At 46.6% G+C, this 25,546-nt stretch overlaps 1 protein-coding gene across 1 annotated transcript; it reads left to right on the top strand.

Annotated features, from left to right (window-relative positions):
- The first annotated feature begins 4,043 nt into the window (after positions 1 to 4,043).
- LOC114689804 (cytochrome b-c1 complex subunit 7-like) lies at positions 4,044 to 4,297 on the top strand. The gene has a single exon (XM_037203435.1). The coding sequence runs from the start codon at positions 4,044 to 4,046 to the stop codon at positions 4,263 to 4,265; it is 222 nt and encodes a 73-aa protein (XP_037059330.1). The 3' UTR covers positions 4,266 to 4,297.
- Positions 4,298 to 25,546: the final 21,249 nt, after the last annotated feature.

The raw sequence follows: 25,546 nt of genomic DNA, 5'->3' as shown, positions 1-25,546 counted from the left end.
GCAGCAGCTACCTACATCCAAAGCAGCTCAAAGTGACTAAAAGAGTTTGAACCTACTCTCTCCTCCAGGCTGTAAGATTGCATTCAAAGGATGGAGTCATGTTAGGTGAAATAAAAACTATTATATCTATTTTCTCAGTCATCCATGGCCTCTGGGGGCCACCCCCGCCTCAGTGTTATCTCCTAGCAGACACTGTCTGCGAGAATAACAAAGGAATTCTGCTCTAGACTGCTCACTCACGTTCCTCCACCACAGGACTGTTTGGTAGCAGGGAAGGGACGAGATGCCAAGCTCAGCCTTCCTCCGTCCCTCTTGGGACTCTTTCCATCTCTCCCCATATCTCAGGAAGATCAGTTGTGACTGTGTTTTCACAGTGGCACAATATTCAGATTCTTTTGAAATAGAAATGTCTGTCTAAAGTTACCCGGGGTTTTCTGTCTCATGAAAAGACAAATCATGGGGCCATTTGTCCCAGTCTCACACAACTGTCTTCTCTCTTGTGCAAGTTGCTGACATGGTATGTTCAAAGGCAGGGTCTTGCAGGCACCTGGGGAACCATGGCTTTAAATCTTCCTGAAAAGCAGATCGAGAACTGGGGCCAAAATAAATTCCTCGCTGTAGCATGAATCTTAAAAGGTCTTATTAATAAAAACAAAGCCAGTTATTGGGGTGAATGCTGGAAGATCAGAGAAGCAGAACAAGCCACAGCTTCCTCACCTTGCAATTCCTCAGCTGATCCTGTTTCCTCAGACTTGAAGCCTCTGTGTCCTTATCCAAATGCATCTCAGCTGAACTGCTTCTCAAAAACCTGAAAGCTTAACCAGGCCTAATTTCCAGTTTTCACACCTTATATACCTTTCTGCTTTCTACCACCACTTCCTGAGATTAAAGGTGTGAGTCACCATGCCTGGTTGTTTCCAGTGTGGCTTTGAACTTAAAGAGATCTGGGTGGATCTCTGTCTCCAAAAGGCTAGGTTTAAAAGGTGTGAGTGCCACCATTTTCTGGCCTCTATGTCTGTCTAGTGGCTGTTCTGTTCTCTGACTCCAGACAATTCACCATATATTGGGGAACACAATATCACCACACCTGACTGTTCTTTTCCCTGGTTGTCTCCAGGAAGAAACGAAGTCATATTCTCCAAGTGTGCATTGCATAAACAAGCAAACAAACACTACGCATTTTTGGTCCTGAATCAATCATAGGGCATGTTGATGCACCTCTCTGCAGCAGAGTCCTAGCTTTGGGCCCAGAAAAGCAACTATTGGCTATTTACTACCTACATTTAGAAAGCTCCGGTAACTATATCTTCATTCAGCTGTCTGTCAGCATATGGGCTGATGGGGAAAGATGAACGGGCCACAAAACTCACACATGACCAGTGCAGAGCTCTCTGACCAACCATGAGGTACAGGATCTGCTACTCCCTTCCTTCAGTGAACCCAAAATTATGTAAAAATGTCTGGACCACAGACATCACGGGCTAGGAGGATGCTTGCTTTCAAGCTCAGCTTTTCTAATTACCTGTCAATATGCCGTCACTTTGACGGCTGTCCACTGATGATGCAGGTTAAGAAGAAGATGATGGTGGTCATGGTGGGAGTCGGGGTGGTAGCAAAGACAGTGATGATGGTGTTGACAGCACTGGTGATAATGGTGATGGTAGTGACTGTCTTATGATTGCAATAGTGATAACGGCAGTGATTAAGGCAGGGATGCTAACATGGTAAGAACAGTGGTGATGCTGAATATGTGGGCATGGTCATGAAATGATGGTGACAATGGGAGTAGTGATGATTACGCTGAGGATGGTGGTAATGACGGTAGTGAGAATGAAGGTGATGATGATGTTAAGAAGTGGTGGTGGTGGTTATAGTAGAGATGCTGATGATGTAGTAGTGACAATGGTGATGAGGATAACAAATACTGTCTGCCAATTCAAGATGCAACTTTGGACACTTGGACTACAGCTTCTGTGTGAGGACACTGGGGAAATACATCCAGAAAAGTTAACATCAATGAGGCTAATATTTTATTAGTCGCAGCTGAATATTCATCCCAGTTAGCGTATTGGAATGAATTATCAAAAGGATGCAAAGGTTGAACTTTCACATACTTCTGCTTCAGATATTTGTATCACCAACCTAATCCTAACCAGAAACCTTAAACCTAACCCTATAATGTATCACTAACAGTAATCAAATCTTGACCTCAAATAAATTCAATCTAAAACCTAACCCAACCCAACCCTGACACTAAACAACCCTAACCCTAACCCAACATTAACCCTAATCAAATCCTAACCCTAAGCCCTAACCATAATCAACCATAACCCAACCCTAACCCTAACCTTAACCCTAACCCAACCCCAATAACTCTAACTCTCTAACCCTAACCCATACACATACATACACAATACATATGTGTACACACTGTGAATAATATGTTGCTTTCTTTCAGTAGTATGTCTTTAAACTGCAGAATATATTTTACTTTTTTTGTGCAGGTGTGTATATATGTGTATGCACAGTCATGTAGAAGCCAGAGGTTGATTTTGAATGGCTTCCTCAACTGCTCTCTACTTTATTTTTGAGACAAGTCTCTCACTGAACCTGCAACTCACCAACCTACAGACTAGCTGGCCAGTCCGGTGTCCTCCTGTCTCAGCTCCTAGCCTTTTGCATGGGTACTGGGGATCCAAACTCAAGTTCTCATTATTGCACAGCAAACAATTTTCCCTCTGACACATCTCCTCATCTTCTGTGCTTTGTACCTACTGCACACTTCCATTCAAGTAGGACATGTTCCAACAGTTCACTGGCTACCTGTGCTCAGTGGCATCGTACTGGACAGTCCCGTTATGAGGCCTCTTCTCAAAGGATACACATTGTTCATCCTACGCCTGAGTCATGTCTGTGGCTCTAGGATCAAAACCTACATGGGAACAGTCTCCTCCATCATCTAACTGGAGAGCTCCTGCAGAGCCCACCGCTCTGCAACCTGGAACTGGGGTACTAGGCGTCAAAAGTGTAAGAATTCTCATGTGTTTGCATTCTTCCTTCTGGAATTCTGGTGGCTAACTTCAAAAGTGAAGCCTGAGTGTTCTAACTCATCTGCACAATGTAAAAATAGAAGATGGTCAGCTTTGGACACTCACCGCCTCCATGCTCTGTTTAAAGATATTTCATGACCGCCACTCCAGATTTGAAAGATATTTACAATCTAGCAAGATCTTCAGTCCTGTAGCTGTGAGAACCACATACAAGTTGAAAGTTGATTTATCTTATAATTAGGTTTGGGAAACTTCTTTGAATGTAACTAAGATGAACCATAATAGTCCATAGATCTTAACATAAGGGTTTTGGATCTTATTGATTAATTCCATTTTGGCTGCCACATTTTCATGTGTAAGCACTAGGACACCTTCAACTGGCCCCATCCTCTTCACTCTATTGAAAACCCAGACAGAAAACACTGGGTGTCCATTCCACTTCAGCCACTGTGCAGAGCACTGACGTGTGTGCTTCCTGTGGAACCCACTGACCTCACTTCTCTTCTTCCGCATTCACTGCCATCTCTTCCCAATTTACATTATATGAATTTCATCTGCCTCAAGTCCTTTCTTGAATGAGTCATATTTTAATTCATTAATTGATTTCATTTTAGTAACGGCCAAAAACTGACATTGCAAATATCAATTAAGCATACTGAACTATATAATGTCATTCACAAATTTCATTTATGAGATGTAGCTAAGTGACCATTAGTCATGAAGAGTAGAACAATAGGTTAAGGCAACTCACACAATGAGGGAAGTGTTTGCAAATTCTATACCAATAAAGAACTAGTATGAAACTATGTAATAAACTCAATACAACAACAACAACAAAAACAAATAGCCAATTAAAAAAAGAACGGGCCAGAAGGCAGGGCTTCACTCTCAGGTCAAAATGGCGGGCGGAGCCACTACTGCAGAGTCAAGCAAGCGGCTGGATGGTTTTTGAAACTGGTATTATAATGCTGCAGGACTCAACAGACTGGGGGAATGCAAGATGACACAATATATGAGACTGAAGATGTGAAAGAAGCCATAGGAAGGCTTCCTGGAGATCTTTATAATGACAGAATGTTTCGAATTAAGAGAGCTGTGGACCTGACCATGAGGTATCAGATCTTGCCTAAGGAGCAGTGGGCAAAATATGAGGAGGACAAATTCTACCTTGAACCCTATCTGAAAGAGGTTATTCGGGAAAGAAAAGAGAAATAAGAATGGGCAAAGAAGTGATCTTGTAGTTGAGATCTGCGGATGTGCCTGGTCTCAGCATATTTTTATGAAGTTGTTTCAACCTGAATCACAATTTAAGAATTATTTGCTCTGTAGATGCCCACTTTAAATAAATGACTATTGTAAGCAAAAAAAAAAAAAAAGAAAGAAAGAAAAAGAAAGAGCCTAAAAAGACTTATTTCCAAAAAACAAAGAGCCAATAGGTCTTTGAAAATGGCATCAACAATTATCCTGGAAATGCAAACCCAAAACCACAGTAAGATTACATTCCCACCAATAGGGTAGTGATTGTCAAGAGACAAGGGATAAATACCCACAAAGAAGCCTTGGTAGAGGACAATGGCTCTGAACCTGTGGATTCTTACCCCTTTGGGGTCAAATATCATATTTTTACATTACAACTCATAACAGTAGCACAGTAGCAAAATTTCAGTTATAAAGTAGTGACAAAATAACTATTTTATGGTTGGGGGTCACCCCAACCTGAGGAAATGTACTAGGAAAGCTGGGGACCACTATTCTAGGGTTTGGGTGTGAGTGTGAATTGGTACATCCATCACAGAAGACAATGTGAGGCTCTTTGAACAACTATGAGTAGAATGGGATACAGCAATCCCATCACTAGATATATGTCCACAGAGAATTGAAATCATGGTGTTAAAATGATATTTGTTTACCCAGAATCATGGGTGAAGTACTCTCAGCAGCAAGATGCAGAGGCAGCCTTCGTCCATCAGTCAAATTAGGGATGGAAATAAATGTGGTATATAAACATAATGGAGCAATATTTAGTCTTAAACAAAGAAGGAAATCCTACATTTACTATAGATGAGCCTGGAGAAAAGAAATGAAATATGCTAGGCAGAAGGAGGAAAATACTGTCTGTCCTCATTTATAAATGGAAGCTAAGACACTGTCATTGCCAAAGGCAGGAGGTGGGAAAACAGGTAGGCAGATGTTGGTCAAAGGTGCAATGATAAGATGAAAAATTTCTAGACCCCTGGCATGCAGTGTTGTGACTGTTGTTACAACAGACTATTTATCGCACTATATTCTACTGTTTCCTGAAATTTCCAAAGAGAGTCAGTAGTGAGCCATCTCACCCTACAGAAGATGACTGTGTGAGGTGATAGATGTGGTGACATTTCACAGGACATATGTGTTACAATTATGGTTTTAAAATGAGATACTACACTTAAAATTCTGAAGATAAGATCAGATGATCCAGCAGGCTGAAGGACAGTGGAGGGGGTGGCATGAAGGATCACACACAGCATGTATTTTCTTGAAGGTTCCCCTGAACTATAGAGTTTCCATGTTGTATCTGCCTGGCTAGTTAACAAGGAACCTGGGCTTGCCCATCCCCACTCCGGGACATGCTCTTAGCTCAGTGTTTGTCCTTGGAGAGCCCCGTCTTACAACCAGATCTCGTGGGTGTTGGTTTAAGGCTGGTTCCTTCTTCATTAGCTCCACTCACTTAGGACAAACAATAGAAGAAGAATTCCCTGGAAGTTGGAGTAAGAAGGGCCTCTGCCAAGTAATTAGAAATTAGTCATTTCTAATCAGGGCCATTTAATCACCCAAAGAGCAGCGTGTGTTTGGTCCGGCCACTGGATACAGTTCTATTAATACATTCAGGGAAAACATTACCATACAATAACGCATTTCATCAGGGTAGGGTCATCGCTTCTGCTGATGTGCTCGGCTTATAACCAGAACACAGTCCTTGATAAGGACAGAGCTCCTATAGTGTGGAGAGTGCAGAAAGAGGGGTTTCCATGGTGACATGCAGCTACTGTGAGAAGGCTTCCAACAAGTGGACTGATGGCTTTGATAAAAGACATCATGAATCTTCCTATCTCTTTACTCGATTTGTTCAGTAATACCCAGCCAACATTACGGGTGCTTGTAACTATATACATAAGAAAGAGCGGGGAGAGAAGCCAGGGTCTCTGCAGTAACTGGCCCCTCTCAGCCTTGACACTGATGCACTCTGCAGCGGGTAGTGCTCTGCTGAGGGGACCATCCCATGGATTGCAGGTTCTTGAGTGGCATCTCTGACTTCCGACTAGATACCAGGAGCGCTCCCAGAGAAGACAACCGAAAATGTCTCCAGGAAGCCCCGGTGCCCCTTACATGACAAAATCACACTCAGGTGGAAATCAGGGATCAAGTGAAGAACACGGACAAGAGCAGTTCTCAGACCCATGTTGGGATGGCAGTCATTGCCATGGAGAAACAGGAGGGACAACTGATTCCATGGAATAACCAGGAGGTGAAGGAAGTCTTCCTGGATGATGACACCCTAGAAATGGGAACAGTGGGATAGGCCTGGGAGGAGATTCGAACTGAGGGCAGGCATGTGGTAGCAGGCTAGACCTGGGGTGGGGAAGGCAGAGAACCACAGGAAGCTCTATGATGCTCATGGAGATAGGAACTAAGATCCAGAAATAAGTACATGATGAAGGAGAAGTCCATGGTGTATCTGTTCTTCTAGTCTCCATCAAGTTCGCAGTAGACACAAGTACACACCATTCAAAAGGCCTCCAGGCAGCCCGATAGATGTGACTTACACTGTGTGGAGCCTTTGTTTCTATGTCCTCTCTCTCTCTCTCTCTCTCTCTCTCTCTCTCTCTCTCTCTCTCTCTCTCTCTCTGTGTGTGTGTGTGTGTGTGTGTGTGTGTGTGTGTGTGTGTGTGTGTGATGTGTTGTGAGGGGATTTGGCTGCTGTGTGGGTATATGTAAAGGTCAGAGATTGATGTCAGGATACCTTTTTAATCACTTCTCAAGCTTACGTTTGACACCTGAAGCTTGTTCTTTTAGCTAAGTTTGCTGGCCCATGAGTCCTCAGGCTCCTCCAGTCTACTGACTCAGTGCGGGGGTGGGGGGGGATTACAGGCACATGCGATCACACCCAGATTTTACATGGGTGCTTGGGATCTAAACTCGGGGTCCTCATGTTTGCACACCAAATACTTCACCTTCTGAGTCATCTCCCCAACCTTTGTGTCTACATTTCTAAGAGCAGTATCACAACCCTAGCTTCCTAGGCTCATCCAATGGATGAAATATGATGATATGCGCATGGCACCGCACCCAAGCATGTGAGTCAGTCTACAACCCCAACCTCCCAGTGAGTCTCTGCACAGGGAGCACTTTTCAACTCTAATGGTCCCTCAGGACTTCCACTTTCTTCTATGCCACCTCCTGAAAAGTGAACAAGCAAGATATCAGAGTCTTGATAAATGAAAGCTAGAGATAAAATTCAGGTGACCTTGCACAGCCTTGGTGCAGTGGGAAGGGGCTTGGACCTGCCTAGGCTCAGTGTGCTGGGCTCTGCTGACTCCCTATGGGAGACCTCGATGTGGGGGATGTAGGGATGCGGGATGGCTTGGGAAAGAGGACTGGGGGGTGGGAGGGGGGAGGAAGGAGGAGAGGAAATCTGTGGATAGTATGTGGAGCAAGTAGAAAATTTCTTAATAAAGAAAAATGAAAAGAAAAGAAAAGAAATTTAGGTGACAACAGGGTTGTACACCTGTTACTGAAGACCTCGGTCCTCCTAAGCACCATATCTGACAAGATACCAGGGAGCCCGGGTACTGAAAGCAGTAATGGCCACTATATGCACCACACCATTAGTAGGGGCTATCCTCATAACCAACGCTCAGCAGTCTGATGGGGCAATGGGAGGAGGAGGGGAGTGAAGGAGATGGATTTTTATGTAGGTGCCATTCTGCTAATTGTTCCTTAGAAGAATGGGCGCTGTTCCCGGGCTCTGCTTGCCTTTGTAGCCTCCTGCTAGGCGCTTGTATAGAGATCCCACCATCTGAAAACCACTGAGGAAGCAGAGTACTGTGGGCACGTGGCCATCATCAGAGCCTGCGCTACCTTCAGCAGTCGCTCCTGGCACTCGATTCTTCCTGTGACAACATCTCTAATCCTTTCCAAACATTATTCATCTTCAACATCTGTCTCAGACAGACAGGAACATCCCTGGCATTGCACGAGCTTGCAATGCTTCCAAGAGAGAGGATGCAGCATAATGTCAGACGATGCTGCCAGAATCTACACGCTGCCTTTGCTTGGGGTGAAATAGATCCTGATGTCAGTCACAGATAATAATAGTCTGAGTGTCATGTGAAAATCAAGATGTGCAAAGCGACTTTCTCATTTAAGAGAGATGTCAGGCACTGCAGGTGCACCTGGGTGACTAGACTCTGGGATCGTGCTGAAGCCAAGCAAGGGCCAGCAACTTTCTCCTGTGTCATGACGTTTGGCTGCACATTGGAGAAGGAGAGGACATAGGTGTAGAGGACCCAGCTGCTACCTGGCAGCCTCCACACTGGGCACATCAAAATCAAACAGTTCTAAATCTGGACACAGGCTGGTGAGAGCTTTGACATGAATTGGTACTCCACAGACTAGAAACAATTGCTTTCTCAATCTGTTTCAAGGGATCAATACAGTCAGTAGCAAGACTGGAAAATTATACTCCAACCTACTTTGAAGTGTACCCAGTTGAAATTGGCTCAGGACAGTTTGATCCCTGTGAGACTGTCTCCACATTGTGACCTTGGGCCTTGGATCTACACCAAGCACATGCTCCCTTCCACTGAAGTCCTGAGACCCTCCTGGAGGTCTCCCCTATTCTAGTACACACAGGTTAAAAATCGAAGTTTCTCTGGAGGTGAGGGCAGTCTGCTGGAGAAGGCAGAGACTGAATTTGGCCTTGAGGTATGGCTGGGACATCGGCATGACTCTGCCAGCTAGACCATAGCATCCTCACGTAAGAAATGGTTGAATCCGGTAATCTTCCAGCTTTGCTGGACCATGATTTTCAGGGAAACTGGAGGAAACAAGATGTAGGAGAAGTCACAGAGAGCTGAAGATATCCATGCTGGCAGCACCTTTCATCCAAGCAACTGCTGCCTCTCAGAAGGTGAGGTTCCAGCCTGTCTGGACACAGAGGGAGCTCACAGCAGACCCTACAGGGCCCATCTGAGGTCAAGGTCTAGTCCTAATGATTTCCTTGTTTCTGGGCTAGATCAGGTCTCCACCACTAGTGATGGCCTCACATCCTACAGGGCCTAAATAGCTCTAGGAACAAGCCTGTGCGAAGGCCAATGAGACAAAAAACAATGACCAAAGGAAGAGAACTAAATGGTCCCAAAGAATCATAGGAGCCTGCAGAGCTCTATCACGTAAGGCTCAATGAGCGCCTGCGTCTGCTGAAGGATGAAGGACTGTATGGCAACTCTCCTTGTGGACACCATGTCTTTCCCAGATGATGGCATTTCTCAGCTTTTCTCCCTATCTTCTGGCTCTTGCATTCTTTCTTGGTCCTCTTCTGAAATGTTCCCTGAGTCTTGGAGGAATGGTATAAATGTCTGGTTTAAGGCTGACACTCAGCAATCACTTATTCTTAGCACCCTGTGAAGTCATGAGTGCATTCACCACTCACTGCAAAAAGAGGCTTGTCTGAACAAGCATTTTTCCTATGGGTACAACCATAAATGTTTAGATGGTGGTTTAACACTATGCCAGTTTAGCTAACAGCAGTATTAGCCCCCACCAGATGGCTTATGACCTCTCTGATCATGTTTTGTTTTTTTATTCTTTTTTTAAAACCGGGTTTAAGTACAGGGCTCTGGTTCCCTTTTGTAGAATGGATCTCAAATCAAAAGTCTGATTGGTTACCTCCATAACTGTGGTGCCACTGTTGCTTAGATGGGCCTATCTTGTCTTGATGATTGGTCTCATAGTTAGTAGGGTTCTCATCTGGGTAAGACTATTTATACCTTTTCTCCCCCAGCAGCTTAAATAGCACTTTCTGGTACTGAGAAGGCTAGCGAGCAGGGAGGAAGCTTCCGGTTCAGTTCCGTCTTGATGCCTTTGCATCATCACACAGCCAAAATGCCTGCTGCCTTGGCCAGCAGTGCTCTCACGGCCAGGCTCCCTAGCTGAACCTCAGAAGAAGTCCCTGCTGCTGCCATAGCTTTGCCCCGAACTGGTAACCTGTTGAGGGGTGGCTGAGTGGCGAAGAGGAAAGCTTGACAGGAGCAGGTGGCAGTGGAGCTGGAAATGGCCCCAGTCAAGAAGGAACATCTGGGACTTCCTCTGTGTGTCTCTCAGGGCAGAATGAGCTTCATTTCCACAGAGCAGCAGCAGTACAAGCCATGGATGGGACCAAAGGGAACAAGTCCTGGTGTTCCCTTCATGTCTCAGAAAAGTGAAAACACTGTATTTATTGCACAGTGTCCCCTTCTCAGGACACAGGTCACTAGGGAAAGTCACGTTGTATCTTGTGACCCTTGTTCTGGGGCTTGGCCCTGCTCTCCTGCTATCTCCTGCAACCCCGGCGGCTATGTGTTTCACCTGGAGGAGAATGTATAGTGCAGACATGCAATGTAGGACATAGGAAGGATTGGAAGAGAGACACCTCAGGCATGCATGACAGCAGCACAGGGTTCTGAAATCCTGAGGCTATAGACAGATGAAGATATAAGTCAGCTTGAATGGGCATCTCCTCCTAGGTTCCCAAGCCCATGGACTGCTCACTCAAACCAGTGCTCAGGTTAGTGACTGAAATTCATCTAGACCCATGCTGCCTGATACAGTGCCTATGAATGCCACTTGACTACTTAAACTTTCATTTATAGTAATGAAAACTAAATGCAATTTGTGTTTTCAGTTTCTCAATCACAGTAACTACATTCTAAGTGGTCTAGAGCCAGCTATGGTCAGTGGCTCTGATGTTAGACAGATGGAGGAGGCTCTTACCACACAGCTCTGATGGACGGATAGGTCTTCACTCTGCTACTGAAACAAGCTGCAAGTGGGGAGGGCGTCACTCAGCAAAAGCAATTTCCCTCCTTCAGTTCTAGAGATGAAATCCAAGGTCATGGTGATTGATGGCGGATCCCGTTCTTGCTGAAGGCTGCTTCCTGACTTACAGAGAACTGTCCTTTTGCTGTGTCCTCACTTGGCCTAGGGACAAGGAGCTCTCAGGGTGGGATAACCTTCCTCTCTTCTTCTTCTCAAGGGACGCTAATCCTATCATGAGCCTGCATCCTTGTGACCTCATTAAACCCTATCACTTAAGGACCAAGGGCTGGGGCTCCAATATGCGAGTTTCAGAGAAACAGCTCTTTTCAGTCTAACAAATAACGATGTTGGATGTAGAGAGCCAAGCCATAAGCGGCTCTTTGGTAAGCAGATCTCTAAAGGGACCATATTCATTCATTCAGTTGGGGTCCTCACGTCAGGAAGCTTGTTTCCACCATGGGCCCTGCAGGGCATGCTGCTGCTACTGCCTTCGTTTTCACATCCTTTGCAGTGACACAATTACCTTTTCTGGTCTAGTAAGCACCGGTGACACACCCAGATGACCTGGACAGGTGGCTGGTATCACAACATCAGGTCACGTATTTCAGATTTGTGGGATCACCTAATCTCCCAGGGAACCTGTCAATCCAGAGTTGTTTTGTCTGCAGCCAGGAGTGCTGGGTCCCCAGGATCTGAAGCACACCGCTCACAAAAGCCCAGGACAGCAGCGTCTCCAGCCTCCCTCTGCCTGGACCTGAGTTTTGGTTCATCACCCGTGAAATGAATCACTGACAGAAAGCCAGTGGTGTGTAGTAAACAAGCAGGGGAAATCTGGCCTGAAGCTATGAGAAGAGATGATGTAAGGTAAGTTAGAAGATACTCACAAAGTAAATGACAATATTGAGAGATGTCTACATTTCTGTGATGTGGGGACAAGCGTCACCAAGCTCCTAGAATAATGTCTCATTTCCACATATTTAAACACCACGGGCTGGTGCCTTTCCCTACACAACAGGAACCTTGCTGATTGCCAGTGTTTGATTGACAAATGGGAAGTGTTTGAGACAGTCTCCAAACCAGCACATTCCATCCACAGGCAATAGAGAGACCTACCTGGTCCAGGAGGGTACCAAGGCAACAGTGTTTTTGATGGTTCTCAAATAGTTCTTCTATGTTGGTTGCCCTGAGTTCTTAGTTTCCAAAGGAAAATGGAGGACTTTTTTGTTCAAACTGGAACAAACTAAGACCTCATGACAAAGTCTGAGAAGAAATCAGCACGACAAAAAGAAGGAGGAGGAGGAGGAGAAGGAGGGAAGATAGATAGATAGATAGATAGATAGATAGATAGATAGATAGATAGATACAGAGAGAGAGAGAGAGAGAGAGAGAGAGAGAGAGAGAGAGAGAGAGAGAGAGAGAAGAAAGTATCTCACAGGAAGGACACCAAGGAGAGAAGTTTCTAGGAAGCTAAATCCAAGCTGGGGGAGCAATACAGTGGCAGGCCAAGCCTGAATGATTCACAGGTGGCTTTGAGAGTCCGCAAAGAGCCATGATTAGAGCACGCTATGATCCTATGGCAGCCTGGCTCGGGCACCTTAGCTTTTCTCCAGTTAAAGCTGAGGGCCAGGTCCTCGGAACAGGGCAGGCCTGCTGGGAAGGATGCCACTGGGTGGAGCTTGCACACCGACTCTCCTGCAGGAAGGGACTGATCCTTGGACTTCCCCAGAAGGTAAAGACAGTGCTTCCCTCCAGCAGGGATGCCTGCCTCCCAAAGGACTGAAACAGCTCCCTGCACTGATAGATGGCTCTTCCACTAGTAGATGTGGAAGTAGTAGAACCACAATCACTAAGCATTTTTGTAATCCTAAGGCAAGGAGAGGAGCAGGCTAAGCAAAGGGAAGCGCACAACAGGAAAATTCAGGAATAAAATGGAAAAGATCTTTGAAAACTCTGCTTTGCTCTTAAGCAAATGGCCTTCCTAAAAGAGCTAGCACTCTCAAAAACCAAGGAAATTAACAAGTGTCCTCTGACTTTACCTGCTTGCCCAGAGGCTATGTTCCTCCCATAGAGCTAGAATGTGAATGTGTCCAACAGAACACAAGTGACAACTTTCTGAATGCTGTGAGGAAGAAACACTAAGAGGTGTCTGTCTGATAGGCTCCCACAGACAGCACCCAGAAAGAGCCAGGAACCAAATATGCAGGACGCTGTCTGTCTTGGTTAGGGTTTCTATAGGAGGAGCGCAGCCAGCTAGCCTGATAAAACTGCAGCTGCCCTGTTCTGGGTAGTGCGCATAGGCATTCCTGCTGGCTACTTCCCACTGAGCCAACTTGGAGTCTGCCCCTGCATCTGGTGATTGGTGATGCATGACTATCAGAATGCTGGGGACCAACGATAAAGAGACAACGCAGCTAAGAGAGCCTCTAACTGCCAATGGGAAATCCAGAGGGGGTTATATAGGTTCACCCCATATCCTCAATGAATGAGTCCACTGCTTGCTTCTCACCTGACTCCTGATGTCTGTGTCATTGATGCCCTGTCTCCTCACCCCACCCCCAAGGAGTGTCCGGATAGGGCAACCCACAACAGGTTTCTATTGCTGTGAAGCAATACCATGACCACAGCAACTCTGATAAAGGAGAAACGTTTAATTGAGGTAGCTGCTTACAGTTCAGAAATTCAATCCATTATCATCATGGCAGCATGAAGGCAGACATGGTGCTTACTACAGCTTGATCAGAAGGCAACAGGAAGTAGACTGTGGCACTAGGCATGGCTTGGGCATATATGAGACTGCAAAGCCCCTCCCCACAGTGACACACTTCCTCCAACAAGGCCATTCCTACTTCAACAAAGCCACACCTCCTAATAGTGTCACTCCCTATGAACTTATGGGGGCCAATATGTCGGAGGCCAGTTCCAACCTGTCAAAGGGTTCTTGAGGGGAGGAGTAAGGAATGAAGAAGTATTAGATAGAAATATAGGCCTAGTTGAAGAGAAAGACAGAGACACAGGATAGCTTTGGGAGTGCCCTGGGTCAATACCCAGTTGCCTCAAGTTTATTTCTAATGGGCCTTTTATACACTAGCAAGGGGAGAGGCAAAAGACCTCCTCCTTTCAAGTTAAAAGCACAAACAAGTGTAGACCCTTCAAAACACCTGGTAACCATGTCTTTGGCCAAATCATCCTATTATGCAGCTCTTCTGGGCAAAGCAAGCTCAGACTTTCTGACCTTGAGTAAGGCCTTACTAAGGAGCCTCTGTGGGCCCCCACAGCAATACATTCAAACTGCTACATGCCTAAGGGCCCAAGGAATTAAGGAAGTGTTCTGCATTCCACAAGAGGACTGCAATGTCATTTTCAGGGCTAGTTCTTCAAAGTTCTACTTCTGTACTACTTGTGAAATCCAGGAGCTCTATAGCCAGCACCATCCAGAAAGGGGCCAGTAAGATGAAGTGTAGGGGCCATGGGCGTGACCAACCTTGAGTCAGCAAGGCTTGGTAAATACAGTCAGAAGAGTCCATCCCTAACAGTTTGTATGCACATACACACAGAGGACAAAAGTCAATGTCAGGCATCTTTCTGAGCTGCTCTATCTTATTTTGGGGGGCAGGGTCTCTCACTGTACCTGGTTTCTCACTGGTTCAGCAACAGTTGTTGGCCAGCAAGCCCAGAGAATTCTCCTATACACACTTTTCCAATACTTGGGTGGTAGGCACATGTAGCTAAGCATGGCTTTTCTGTAGGAGCTGTGGTCTAAACTCAGGCCTTCATGCCTGCACAGCAAGTCCCCTAGTGATCGAGCCATCTTCCTGAGCCCTGAGACCAGAAATGTTTCACCTAGCTGTGATGGTTTGAATGAGAATGTTACCATTTAGGCTTCAGTATTTGAATGTTTGGTTCCCAGTAGATGATGTTGTTTGGGATGGTTTAGGACATGTAGCCTTGCTGGAGGAAATATGTCACTGGGGGTGGACGTAGAGAGTACTTAGCCTCATCCTACTTCCAGTTCCCTCTCTGGGTTTTGTACTTGAGGTTAAAGATGTGAGCTCTTGGATTTCTGCTCCTGCCTGCTCCTTTCTGACATGCCTTCCTACAATGACGGCCTTTCATCCCTATAGAACCATAAGCCAAAATAAAGTCTTTGCATCCATAAATTGCTTTTTGGTCTTGATGTTTTTATCAAAGCAGCAGAGAAGTAATGTATCAGCCAAACTATGAATCAAATATGATGGAAAGTGTTCAAAGTTCACAAAATTTATAATCACAGAAGCATGGAGGAAAGATACAAAGGAACCCTGATGTGTCATCCCGGATGGCTGCCTAATGAGAAGGCTGTGGATAGAGGTCTGCAAAAGATTCCCTAGACCCCATTGCTTAGAAAAGTGCCAACAAGAGTCCTATTCATGTGATTCTTATCTCTAAAAGGTTCTCTATTGACATTGTATGATTAAAGACATCTTGGAGACAAACCCAGATGGTTACAGACAATGCAAATGTAATCAGACTTCATGACGTCAGAATAACTATGTGACAACCCAAATCTGAGACATGCATTAATGGCCACAAAACAACCTTGGGTATTATTTCCTCAGGAGCCATCTAACTTGTTTTTTGAGACAGGGCTTCTCACTGACTGAAAAATCACCAAGTAAGCTAAGTGGCTGTCCAGGCAGCCCCAGGAATCCACCTGTTTTGCTCCCCAGTATTTGGGTTTATAAATGAGTGCCACCATGCCCAGCTTATTTATATGGGTTCTGGAAATCAAACTCAGGTCCTCAAGCTTACAAGGCAAGGACTTTACCAACTAAGCTAGACTAGTAGCCCATCCTAGGCACTACTTCATCTCTACTTTTTGGAAAGGGAAACTGAGGCACCACAATATTTAATAGCATGTACAAACAGTAATCAGCTAGTAGTTTTGACTTACTTGCCCCTTAAAGCACAGAATTCATATTGTGTAATGATGGTTGGGGTGTGGATCACATCAGTCCCACAACATTTACCCCTATCTAAGGACATCAGAAACCTCCTCTTGCACACACACTCTCCTCATTTAGTGAGCCCCACTGTGCTTCACACACATGGTCCCCTCCCTTGCAATCAACCCTGGCTATCTCAGCTGCAGCCTCCCTTCTCCCATCACTCTACTGGCTTGTCCTCTTCCTGTCCATCTGCATTGGTTCACCAGCATCTCTCTCTCTCTCTTCTCTCTCTCTCTCTCTCTCTCTCTCTCTCTCTCTCTCTCTCTCTCTCTCTCCTCTGTTCTCTACTCCAGTCAACAAATCTAAAGCCCTGTGGTTCCAGGGTCGTTGTGGCACATAGAGATCACCATGTCCAGAATCTGCCTTACTTCTGCAGACTCGATAGACATGCTTTTTCTCCCTCACCACTACCCCATTCCACTGCTTCCCCCATGTTTTTCTCACTAGAGCTATTAGCAAGTCCACCATTGCTGACACCCATGCAATCTATGAATCCTCTTGTTTCTGCTTGCAGAGCTCACCCCTAACCAGATTCTACCTCTTCTTACCTGCCCTGGCTTCAGCTTCTTCCCTGGCTTGGGCTGGTCTACCAGATACCCTGACCTTACTTCCTGTAGGGACTATATATAGTCCATTCTCAAACCAACACTCTTCCCATCTCTCTTCTTCTCGCTGCCAGAAACCTCAATGGCTATATGCATCACCCCTGCCTCTGAGGCCATCCTGACTCTTCTCCCTCCCAGGTTCATTGGCTTTCTTGTTATTTCTCCAGCTTCTGGTCTAGGGCCCTTGCTGCTCTCTCTAGCCATAACATGTTACATTCACGTGTCTGTTTGCTGAGCTCCTGCTCCTCTGCTTGCAAAACTTTGCTCAAACGCCATCTATTTAATGCTGGAACAGTCCCCATATTACTCCACCCCTCCTATCCAGCACGTACCACCTTCCAACATGCCAAATAATGTGCTTTTATACATATGCATCAGGTTATTTCTGCTTTATACTCAACGTGATGCCAGCTCCCGGGGAGTATGACTCTCTGTCTTTTGGCCCTGAGTGTAAAACACTATCTGGCATATAGTAGGCATCTCATATTTAGTTGAGATAGATGAATGAACCCTCCAGGATTTTTGTTATGCCTAAGCTATTCCTTGTGCCCAGTGGGACAGGTTTATCCATTTGTCTTGATCAGGAACTCCAGGACACCAATATCTTGGCTACACCACATGGAATGAGTATGAGATCAGAGAGGACCATGCCTTGCACCTCTCCTCATCATCCAAGGAGTGAGACAGTTAGGATGTATGTATCACACCAAACTTTTGTGCTCTAGAATCTTGGTCTGCAGGGTTAGGTGTTGAGATGGTGGAACCTATAGGAGGTGGGATCTAAAAGGAGGTGGTTGGGTCTTTGGGAAGGCATTAATACAGTTTTCATAGTATTCTAGTTAGCTTCCACAAGAGTTGGGTTACTTAATAAACAGCTGGACTAGTCCCAACTAGCTCATGCCAATGTGATAGCTCCCTTACACCTGCTCCCACCATGATGACACCTGCCTAGTTATAGTATAACTAGAAGGTCCTTAGCAAGGTACTAATGGCTCTGGTAGCTTGCTTTTGAATTCCCAGAACTATGAGCTAGTTAAAACTTTCTTCTTTTTAAAGTACACAGTCTTGAGCATTTCATGATAACAGAAAATAGAACAAGGTAGACTGAAAGTGAATGAATGGAATCAGAAAACAAAGTATTTGGATGAAATACAAAGTCCAAATGTGTTTGGGGTGTTCACACAAGCTTAGTGCTTTACTATGCTATGATAAGGTGTGGAAGGATCCAGACTAAGCACTCACAGACTCTCCTTCTGGGGTGGGGCTAGGAAAGCTAGAGGAGAAGAACACAAATGTCTGCATTCCTCCTTGGCTCTTTCTATAACAACCATGAGCCTTACCTAACATACTTTAATTTTAAGCTGTGCTCTAGGGAGAGAGCCATGCCAGTGGCTCTGGACCCAAGCCACTCCTTCTCCCTCTTGAGGTGGGGCAGAAGGTGTAAGGAAGCTGGGATCTTAGGCAGGTCCCCTGCTCCAACCTGCTCTTTCCACTAAGCAGGGGTAAGGACACAGTTCTCTGCAATGTCCTCCACCCAATGTGTTCCTAGCCCAGCCAGATGGGAGACTAGGTCTCTCCAGATCTGAGAAGACAAAACCAGGGTCTTGGAACTTTGGGGGTACTTCGGAGAAAGCTGGACAGAGGCAACATCTATAGGGACCCTGGCTGTGCCTAGAGCCCCCGCCCCCGGGGCCCCCTTCCTACCAAGCACCTGCATTACAGCCTTTCACGGTGGCTGCAAGGCTGTTAATTCCTAGCTCACTTCTTCATTCTGAAAGAAATCGTATTTGCTAATCTCATAAACATGTATTACAATCTTGGGGGTTTATCAAACGTGTACACAAAGTAATTATAGGAAGAATGGTGGGTTATTTGCATATCTAGTGTTTAAAGGGTTACTTATGTAATTATTGAATGTAACTTGGAATAAGCTGTTCAACTGTCTTTCATCGTGAGCCAAACATTGGGTTTGGAAAGGAATGCCTTTAAACTTCATAATCTAAAGGCACGGGGTAATGCTAACTTACAACTCCAGCTTAAGTGAGTCAGACATGAAAGTATTTCTGACTGGTGTTCTCCGAGCTGGCTGACTGTGGCCACTTCTGAAGCAGTTGAATATCCATAACCCTTGGTAGCAGTGAGTACACTATCAGCCTCGGAATCTCCTCATTTTGAGACAGGACAGTCTTTCCTAACTTACATTGATTTGAGCTCCCAGCACAAGGCTTGCCGTGTTCTTAGAACCCCGAACAACTCCCCAGCCCTTCACTGAGAGGCAATGAGGGTCTGGGGGCAGAGGAGAGAAGGAGGCTGTGAGAGGCTTAGCCCTGGGGTAAAAAGTGCCTCCCAGGAAAGAAGCAGGAAGGTGTTTTGTGTGCTGCTCCTCCTGATACAAAGGCAGATTGATTCTGGCTTTTGCAGACAAGGAGATGTATTCTGTCAGAAGCACTTCCCAGGCTGGGGAGATGGCTCAGCCAGTAAAGCGATTGCTATGCAAGTATGAAGACCTAAGCCCACGCCCCAGAACCTATGTTAAAAAAATAAAAAGTCATGCTTTATGATGGAATCCCAGCCCTGGGCTGTGGTCCTGGGTGGACCCCTGAGGCTCTCCTACTTGGTGAATTCAGGTCATTGAAGGATCTGTCTCAATACGGTGGACAGTTCCTGGGAAATGACAAGGCTGGCCTCTGGCCTCCACCTGCACATGTGTGCATGTGCACCTGAACATATATACATGTACCTCCCACATTTATGGCTGTGTGTGTGCACACCCACAAATAGTCACATGTGCTCACACATGCACACACTTACACACACACACACACACACACACACACACACACACACACTCCTGATCTACAACAAGAACTCAAATCTGAGCACTAAAGAGTAAGTGTGAGGTTGAAAAGGATTCAACTCCAACTTTGATGTAAACATCCCAGGTTTCTTGGAGAACAGCCATATCTTTGATCCTACACAAACTGTTAAGAATCAAGTGTCTTGAATCCTGATCAGTTGAAGTATAACGAATTTTCCAGTTATTTCCAGTTCAAGGTAGCTCGCAGGCGATTCCTAGTGGGGTAACATGACAAGAAGAACCGCCTTAAGAATTCCTCAAGCTAACAAAGACATTTAAATAAATTAAATTAGTCTCAGTGTGTTGAAAAACTTAAAGCTGTGTTCATGACATTCGTTTGACATCTGGAAGTAGCCTTTAATATTTTCAAAGTATTTTTCTTCCTTTTCAGATCTGCCCTTGGCTGTGTTGCTATGTTCTGGTTAGCTCCCCTGTTGACATGTGTGGAATCAGGGGTTATAAAAAGAACACAGAGCTGGAAGTCAGCTGCCTGTTCTAGACTTACACTGTGTGGTTTTGGCAAGTCACTTTACCTATAAACTGAAAGGGTGAAAATTGACAGGTCTACGATTCTCTGTACCCCTGATATTTCAAAACTATTTACTCCCCAGCATGCCAAGCCTGGCCATCACTGTAGGTCCCAGCTGGGCTGCACTGTCTAAGCCAAGAGCTTGCAAAAGCCCTCGTGTCTAGGCTGCTGAAGCTGCTTTGAACCCTGCTCAGGTGAATCTCAGGCTGAGTTGAGACTGCAAACCCTGGCTTGGCAGGTGAGGGACACCCGCAGAAGAGTGACAGACTGTCAAGACTGTAAACTTTATATCTCACTGGTTGCTCAGGTTGCTGTCTGGGGTCCTCAGAGGGGCTGATGGAAGGTCAAGCCGAGGTTGCAGCCTCATGCCATTGGGGTGTCTGGGGTCTCCTCCACATGTCAATAGCTCCCCCTACTCTGCTTTTAGTGCTCCCTGGTAGTGCTAAGAGGTGGACAGGCATCCTGGAAGGGGTATGGGTATGGCTGGACATGGGTGGGGTGTCCAGAAGGCAGCTTTGAACAGAATTGTGGTTGGCATCATTTTGGGGGGATTATTGTATGTAACTTGACAAGGGAATGGAGAGATAACTCAGTTGAGGAGTGCATTAGGACTTGAATTAAGATCCCCGGCACACAAATAAAGCCCTAAAGTAATAGTGTATGTTTATACCTGAGTTGAGTAGGAGGTGGAGGTGGGTAGATCTCTGAAACTCAACAGCCAGCCTAGCTGAATTGATGAGCTCCAGGGTCACTGAGAAACCCTGTCTCACAAAACAGACTGGAAAGTGATCAAGAAATACATCGAACATCTACCTCTGGCCTCAAAATGTGTGAACACACATATGCACACCCACACCCTTACCCATACATGGGCACACACACCATATACATACAGAGAGAGCGAGAGACGGGTAAACATAAAAAGAACTGCCCAAGTCTAGCCATGGTTTCCCACAACAAAACAGTTATCTGAGAACAAAGCCAGAGTGGGTGGAGGATGAACCCACAGATGGCACTTGGGATAAAACTCAGTACCTGGGCTCCCAGATCAGATGCACTTGCAGCAGCCATCTTCCCAGTGACCTCCTGGCCGGTGTGAAAGATGGCTCCTCTCCAGGGAGAGACTGCTGAGGAGCACAGCCTCTGTGAGGAGGGTCTCTCACCTGTGTGAAAAGGCAGAGAATGAGGACAAGATCTACACAGCATGGAAGGGGCCATGGGGCCTGATCCATAGTTATACACCAAAAGCTTGCCAAACACATTCATGTGTGAGTAAGAAAAAGCCCCAAGAATAACTTGGGCTTGGGCTGGGGAGATGGCTTAGCCATTAAAGTGCTTCTCTAGTGATCATGAGGACCTGAGTTCGTATCCTCAGAAGGCATGTGTGCATGCCTGCTATCCCAGAGATGGCGATGGAGGGAGAGACAGTTCCCTGAAAGCTCATTGGGCAGTTAGCTCAGCCTCCTTGGCAAAGTTACACACACACACACACACACACACACACACACACACACACACACACACGCGCGAATAAGTTAGAAGAGCTACATAGACTCCTTTCCAAACAAGTAGATTCTATGTTTTGGAGAATGAGACTGCACCAAGCAAGTGAGAACAACTGCCCAGAGCTGAGGAAACCAGGCTGCCCCTGTATCTGCACAGATAAATCTTCTCTACCAGGTACAGTACAAGAGCCTGAGAGCGAATCAGACATGTAGCTCTCGGACCCCAGCCCAGACCCATACAAACTGGATTTTCATTTAAACAGAACTCCCCAGTGATGCCTATGTGCAGTGAAGTCTGAGGAGCTCTGCTCCACAAAATCCACATGGCCAGATGACTTGCCCAGAGAATTATGAATACGCACAGCAAAACCCTATTAGCATCAATTCCAAGGGGCAAAGAAATAATCCGTCTCAAAGTGGGGAAAATAGCACAGGATGTCAGCCCCGAAACTAGGTCACCTTCGTGGGGACTTTGGGATTTGAGTTCTATGAGCGGGGATCCAGGAGGCACATGTGGTGGAAGGTGGTCGGTGTTTCAGATGAGAGTGTGGAGGTAAGTGCTGAAGTTGTGTAGATATGCTTGGAGGCCACAGCACACACACATGTGGCCAGTCCCAGCCAGCTGGAACGCTGCCATGTGAGGACATTCAGAAGCCACAGAACACACGATCAAGCACTGGCTATAATAGGACTGCTGGGCTTCTGATTAGGCCTGGGAAACACTGGGTCCACAGGAAGCATCAGAGATGTCCATTTTGAGCTAAGAGCCCTCTGGATGCTCCAGCCTAGTACATGCTCCAGGGTGATTGACACCTGGAGAGAATACTGCAGATTGACCAGGATCCTGGGAGGCTGTGAATTATCCACCCTGAAAAGGGGACACCAGAGAAGGCTGTTTGGACGACGAGGTGGGAAGGACCAGTACAGAGAAACACGGACCTGGAGAGTTGATGTCCTGGGCCCTTGGCCACCCTGTTGAGCTAGAGGCAAGACTTGAACACCTCAGCATCAGGAGAGAGGTGTCACAAGGATACCTCCCACCCAGCAGTTAGCAATAGCCCGAGGCACGCCAGATCATGGCTCTGCCACAAGCCGTTTGCTCCACTCACAGGGCCCCTGTATACCTCCATGCCATCACGTACAATGGGTAAGAACCAGGAGGAAAGCCAATCTTGTGTCTTTGATGTCACTGCTGTGCTGAGTGTCACTGAGGTAAAAGATAGACTCCTCATTCAGATACTAAGAATGCCAACCAAGAGGAGTGTGGTGAGGACCCTGGAGGATTGACAGGGTAAGGAGATCCCGGGAGGGGAATCTGAGGCCTGCCTCTCTCAGAGAAGTGGGCTGCATGGGCATGAGAATCTGCCTGGCAGTCTGCTGGGCGGAACTGCTGGTTCCCAGGTCTGCTTCTGGCTCTGGCACACTCTGATCCTCACGGGACCACCTTTCCACACCTCGGATTTCAAACAGCTAAATCAAATCTGAGAGGCTGTGGTTGGCGGTATGCACACTGCTTGTGTCTCAGGCACAGGTAGGAAGGATGGTGGCGGGCCAGTGAGTACCTTGCCTGCCTGACCTTTCAACAAGGCCTGGGGCGAACAAGGATGACTTCCGTGGAGTTGATAAGCGGAGAAAAACACAAGTAACTTGCCTCGTTGAATCTCCTCGAGTCACCTCCACTAAGCACAAGCTGCATCCGTTGCAAAGAAAGCGCTTGCCAGCTGCCTAAGCTACGCCATGCCTGCTTCACTCTCAGCACTGGCTCAATTAGCGGAGGGAATGGAGAAGTGTGGAGATGGTGTCTGGAAGGTCGTTCGGTTCACGAGAAACCCCAGTGATGGTTAGGCCTAATTAGGTGTGTGAATTTCCCTGTAATTGTTCTTAGCTGGGATGTGTGCTGCAGTATTAAATAAAGCCAGGTTATGTTGGGCACGGATTTCAAATAAAAATAATCACAAGAACCATCCACTCCTTCCTCCCGTGCCTCCTCGCTCTCTCCTCCCCCTCTTATCTTCCACAGTAAGCTGCAGCAAGAAGCTGTCACCAAATCAACCCCTTGACCTTGGGCTTCTCAGACTCTGGAACTCTGAAAAGAAATGTCTTCTCATTATAAATGAGAAGGGTCCACATTGTTCCGTTGGAGGGACACAGAAGGAAATGTGATGGAATCGGTACCAAGAAGCGAGGCCATTGCTACAACAAACGCAGCCCAGGGCCACCTCAGGATAGGGAACACACTCCAAAAAAACCACAGGGTTCGGTGATTTTATCATCACGTGAACGGCACAAAATGAACTTACAAAACCGAAGGCAACGATGATGTCATGAACTGATCTAATCACATGGGACCCATGTCTTATAGTTGGCCCATCCCAGACCAAAACTGTCAAGTTATGCATGACTACCTGGGAAGGTGGGCGTGGCTCTGGGCATGTGTCATGGAGAGTGGCTGGAGGAGCTGGGGCAGCCAGCTGGCTACTGATGGAGAAGGTAGGCAGTGGAGAAGCCATGGGAACTCCTTGGAGGTCACCTAGGGCTCACAGTGTACATCCCGGTTCTCAGGGGTGTTCAGAGACCTCAGGTAGGAGGGAGAGGAAAAGGGCTGGGAGCTGAAGGTGGCCATTCTGTGAAGAGCTGGGCTGTGTGTGTGTGTGTGTGTGTGTGTGTGTGTGTGTGTGTGTCCATGTTGAACCATGAGTGCATGACCTTGGGCTTCAGGTGGAAAAGCTGCCTCAAAAGCAAAGCCATTGAAGTTGGCATGACTTCTTCCCACCTCATGTGATGAAATACCAGGTGAGAGAGGAAGGAAGCCCAAACTGCAACCTTCAGGATGTCTACATGTCTTTAAAAGGTGGGGCCTGCTGGAAGGGAGTTAGATGTTGGCACATTGGGTTCTCCTCTCTACTTCTCTTCCTGACACCAGAAGGTGAGCAGCTTTATTCTTCCTCATAAACCATACTTCATGACAAGCCCAAAGCCATGGCATCAAGCAGCCATGGATGGAAAGTTTTGAAACCATGAGCCAAAATTAACCTTTCCTCCTTGTAAATCAATCAACTTGGATATTCTGCCACAGTGCTGGAAAGCTACAGAACTTACCATGTAAGAAAGAAGAGGTGAGTTCAGCAGGGTCCACTGAGCATGTGGCCAAGCTATCTTTGCTAGAGAAGCCAGCATGGGCAGAAACCAAATGCTAGCTACCTGCACAGCCAGGAGAGGACCCTAGAGCTGCTTCAGAGACTTCAAGACAGCCCGCCCTGCAGGTCAGTCTTCCAGAGAGGTGCCTCTGGAATCTCAGGGTTCTCTGACCTGCATTGGGACTCTGCTCCCACAGCCTAGAGCAGTGCTCCAAGCTGTCCCAGCCATGGTTCAAAAGATCTGTGTGCAGCTCAGGCCCCTGCCCAGTTGCACAGGTACAGAGCCACAGCAGCTGTTACATGGTCCTGACTCTACCAATGCACAGAGTTTAGGAGCTGTGAGGTAGCCCCACCCAGGTCCCAAAGGGTGTGACAGACAGCCTAGGGTCTTGGCAGAGGCAAGCCATGGAGACTCTGCTGCTACAGATCCCTTCAGGGCAGGACGCTGGGGAACCACAGGAGTGATGCTGACAGCGAGAGCTACAGAACTACCATATGTTGGTCCAGCCTGGAGAGCAACAGGAAGGAGACTCCACTGGAGAGCTGATGGGGCTGCCTTGAGCTTTGGGGACCCAGGCACCTACATGTTCGGTAAGCAGCATATGATTGAAAGATCACTCTGGAATCTGAAGCGTCCATGACATCCATCCTTGTGAATGGATAGATACTGTCATCACAGAAGTTGTTGAGAGTGAATTTGTTATGAAAGCAAGTCCTAGCCCCTAACCCCGGCCTTCCCACCCTCGGTGCATGCTTAGCTGACCTTCTGCTTTCCACCAGGGGCTGATTCAGCAAGACCTTCTCCAGATGCAGACACTGG

Source organism: Peromyscus leucopus, chromosome 3, assembly GCF_004664715.2.
Source record: "Peromyscus leucopus breed LL Stock chromosome 3, UCI_PerLeu_2.1, whole genome shotgun sequence".
NCBI lineage: Eukaryota > Metazoa > Chordata > Mammalia > Rodentia > Cricetidae > Peromyscus > Peromyscus leucopus.
Note: the sequence above shows the minus strand (reverse complement) of the source record. Positions and strands in the feature narration are given on the sequence as shown.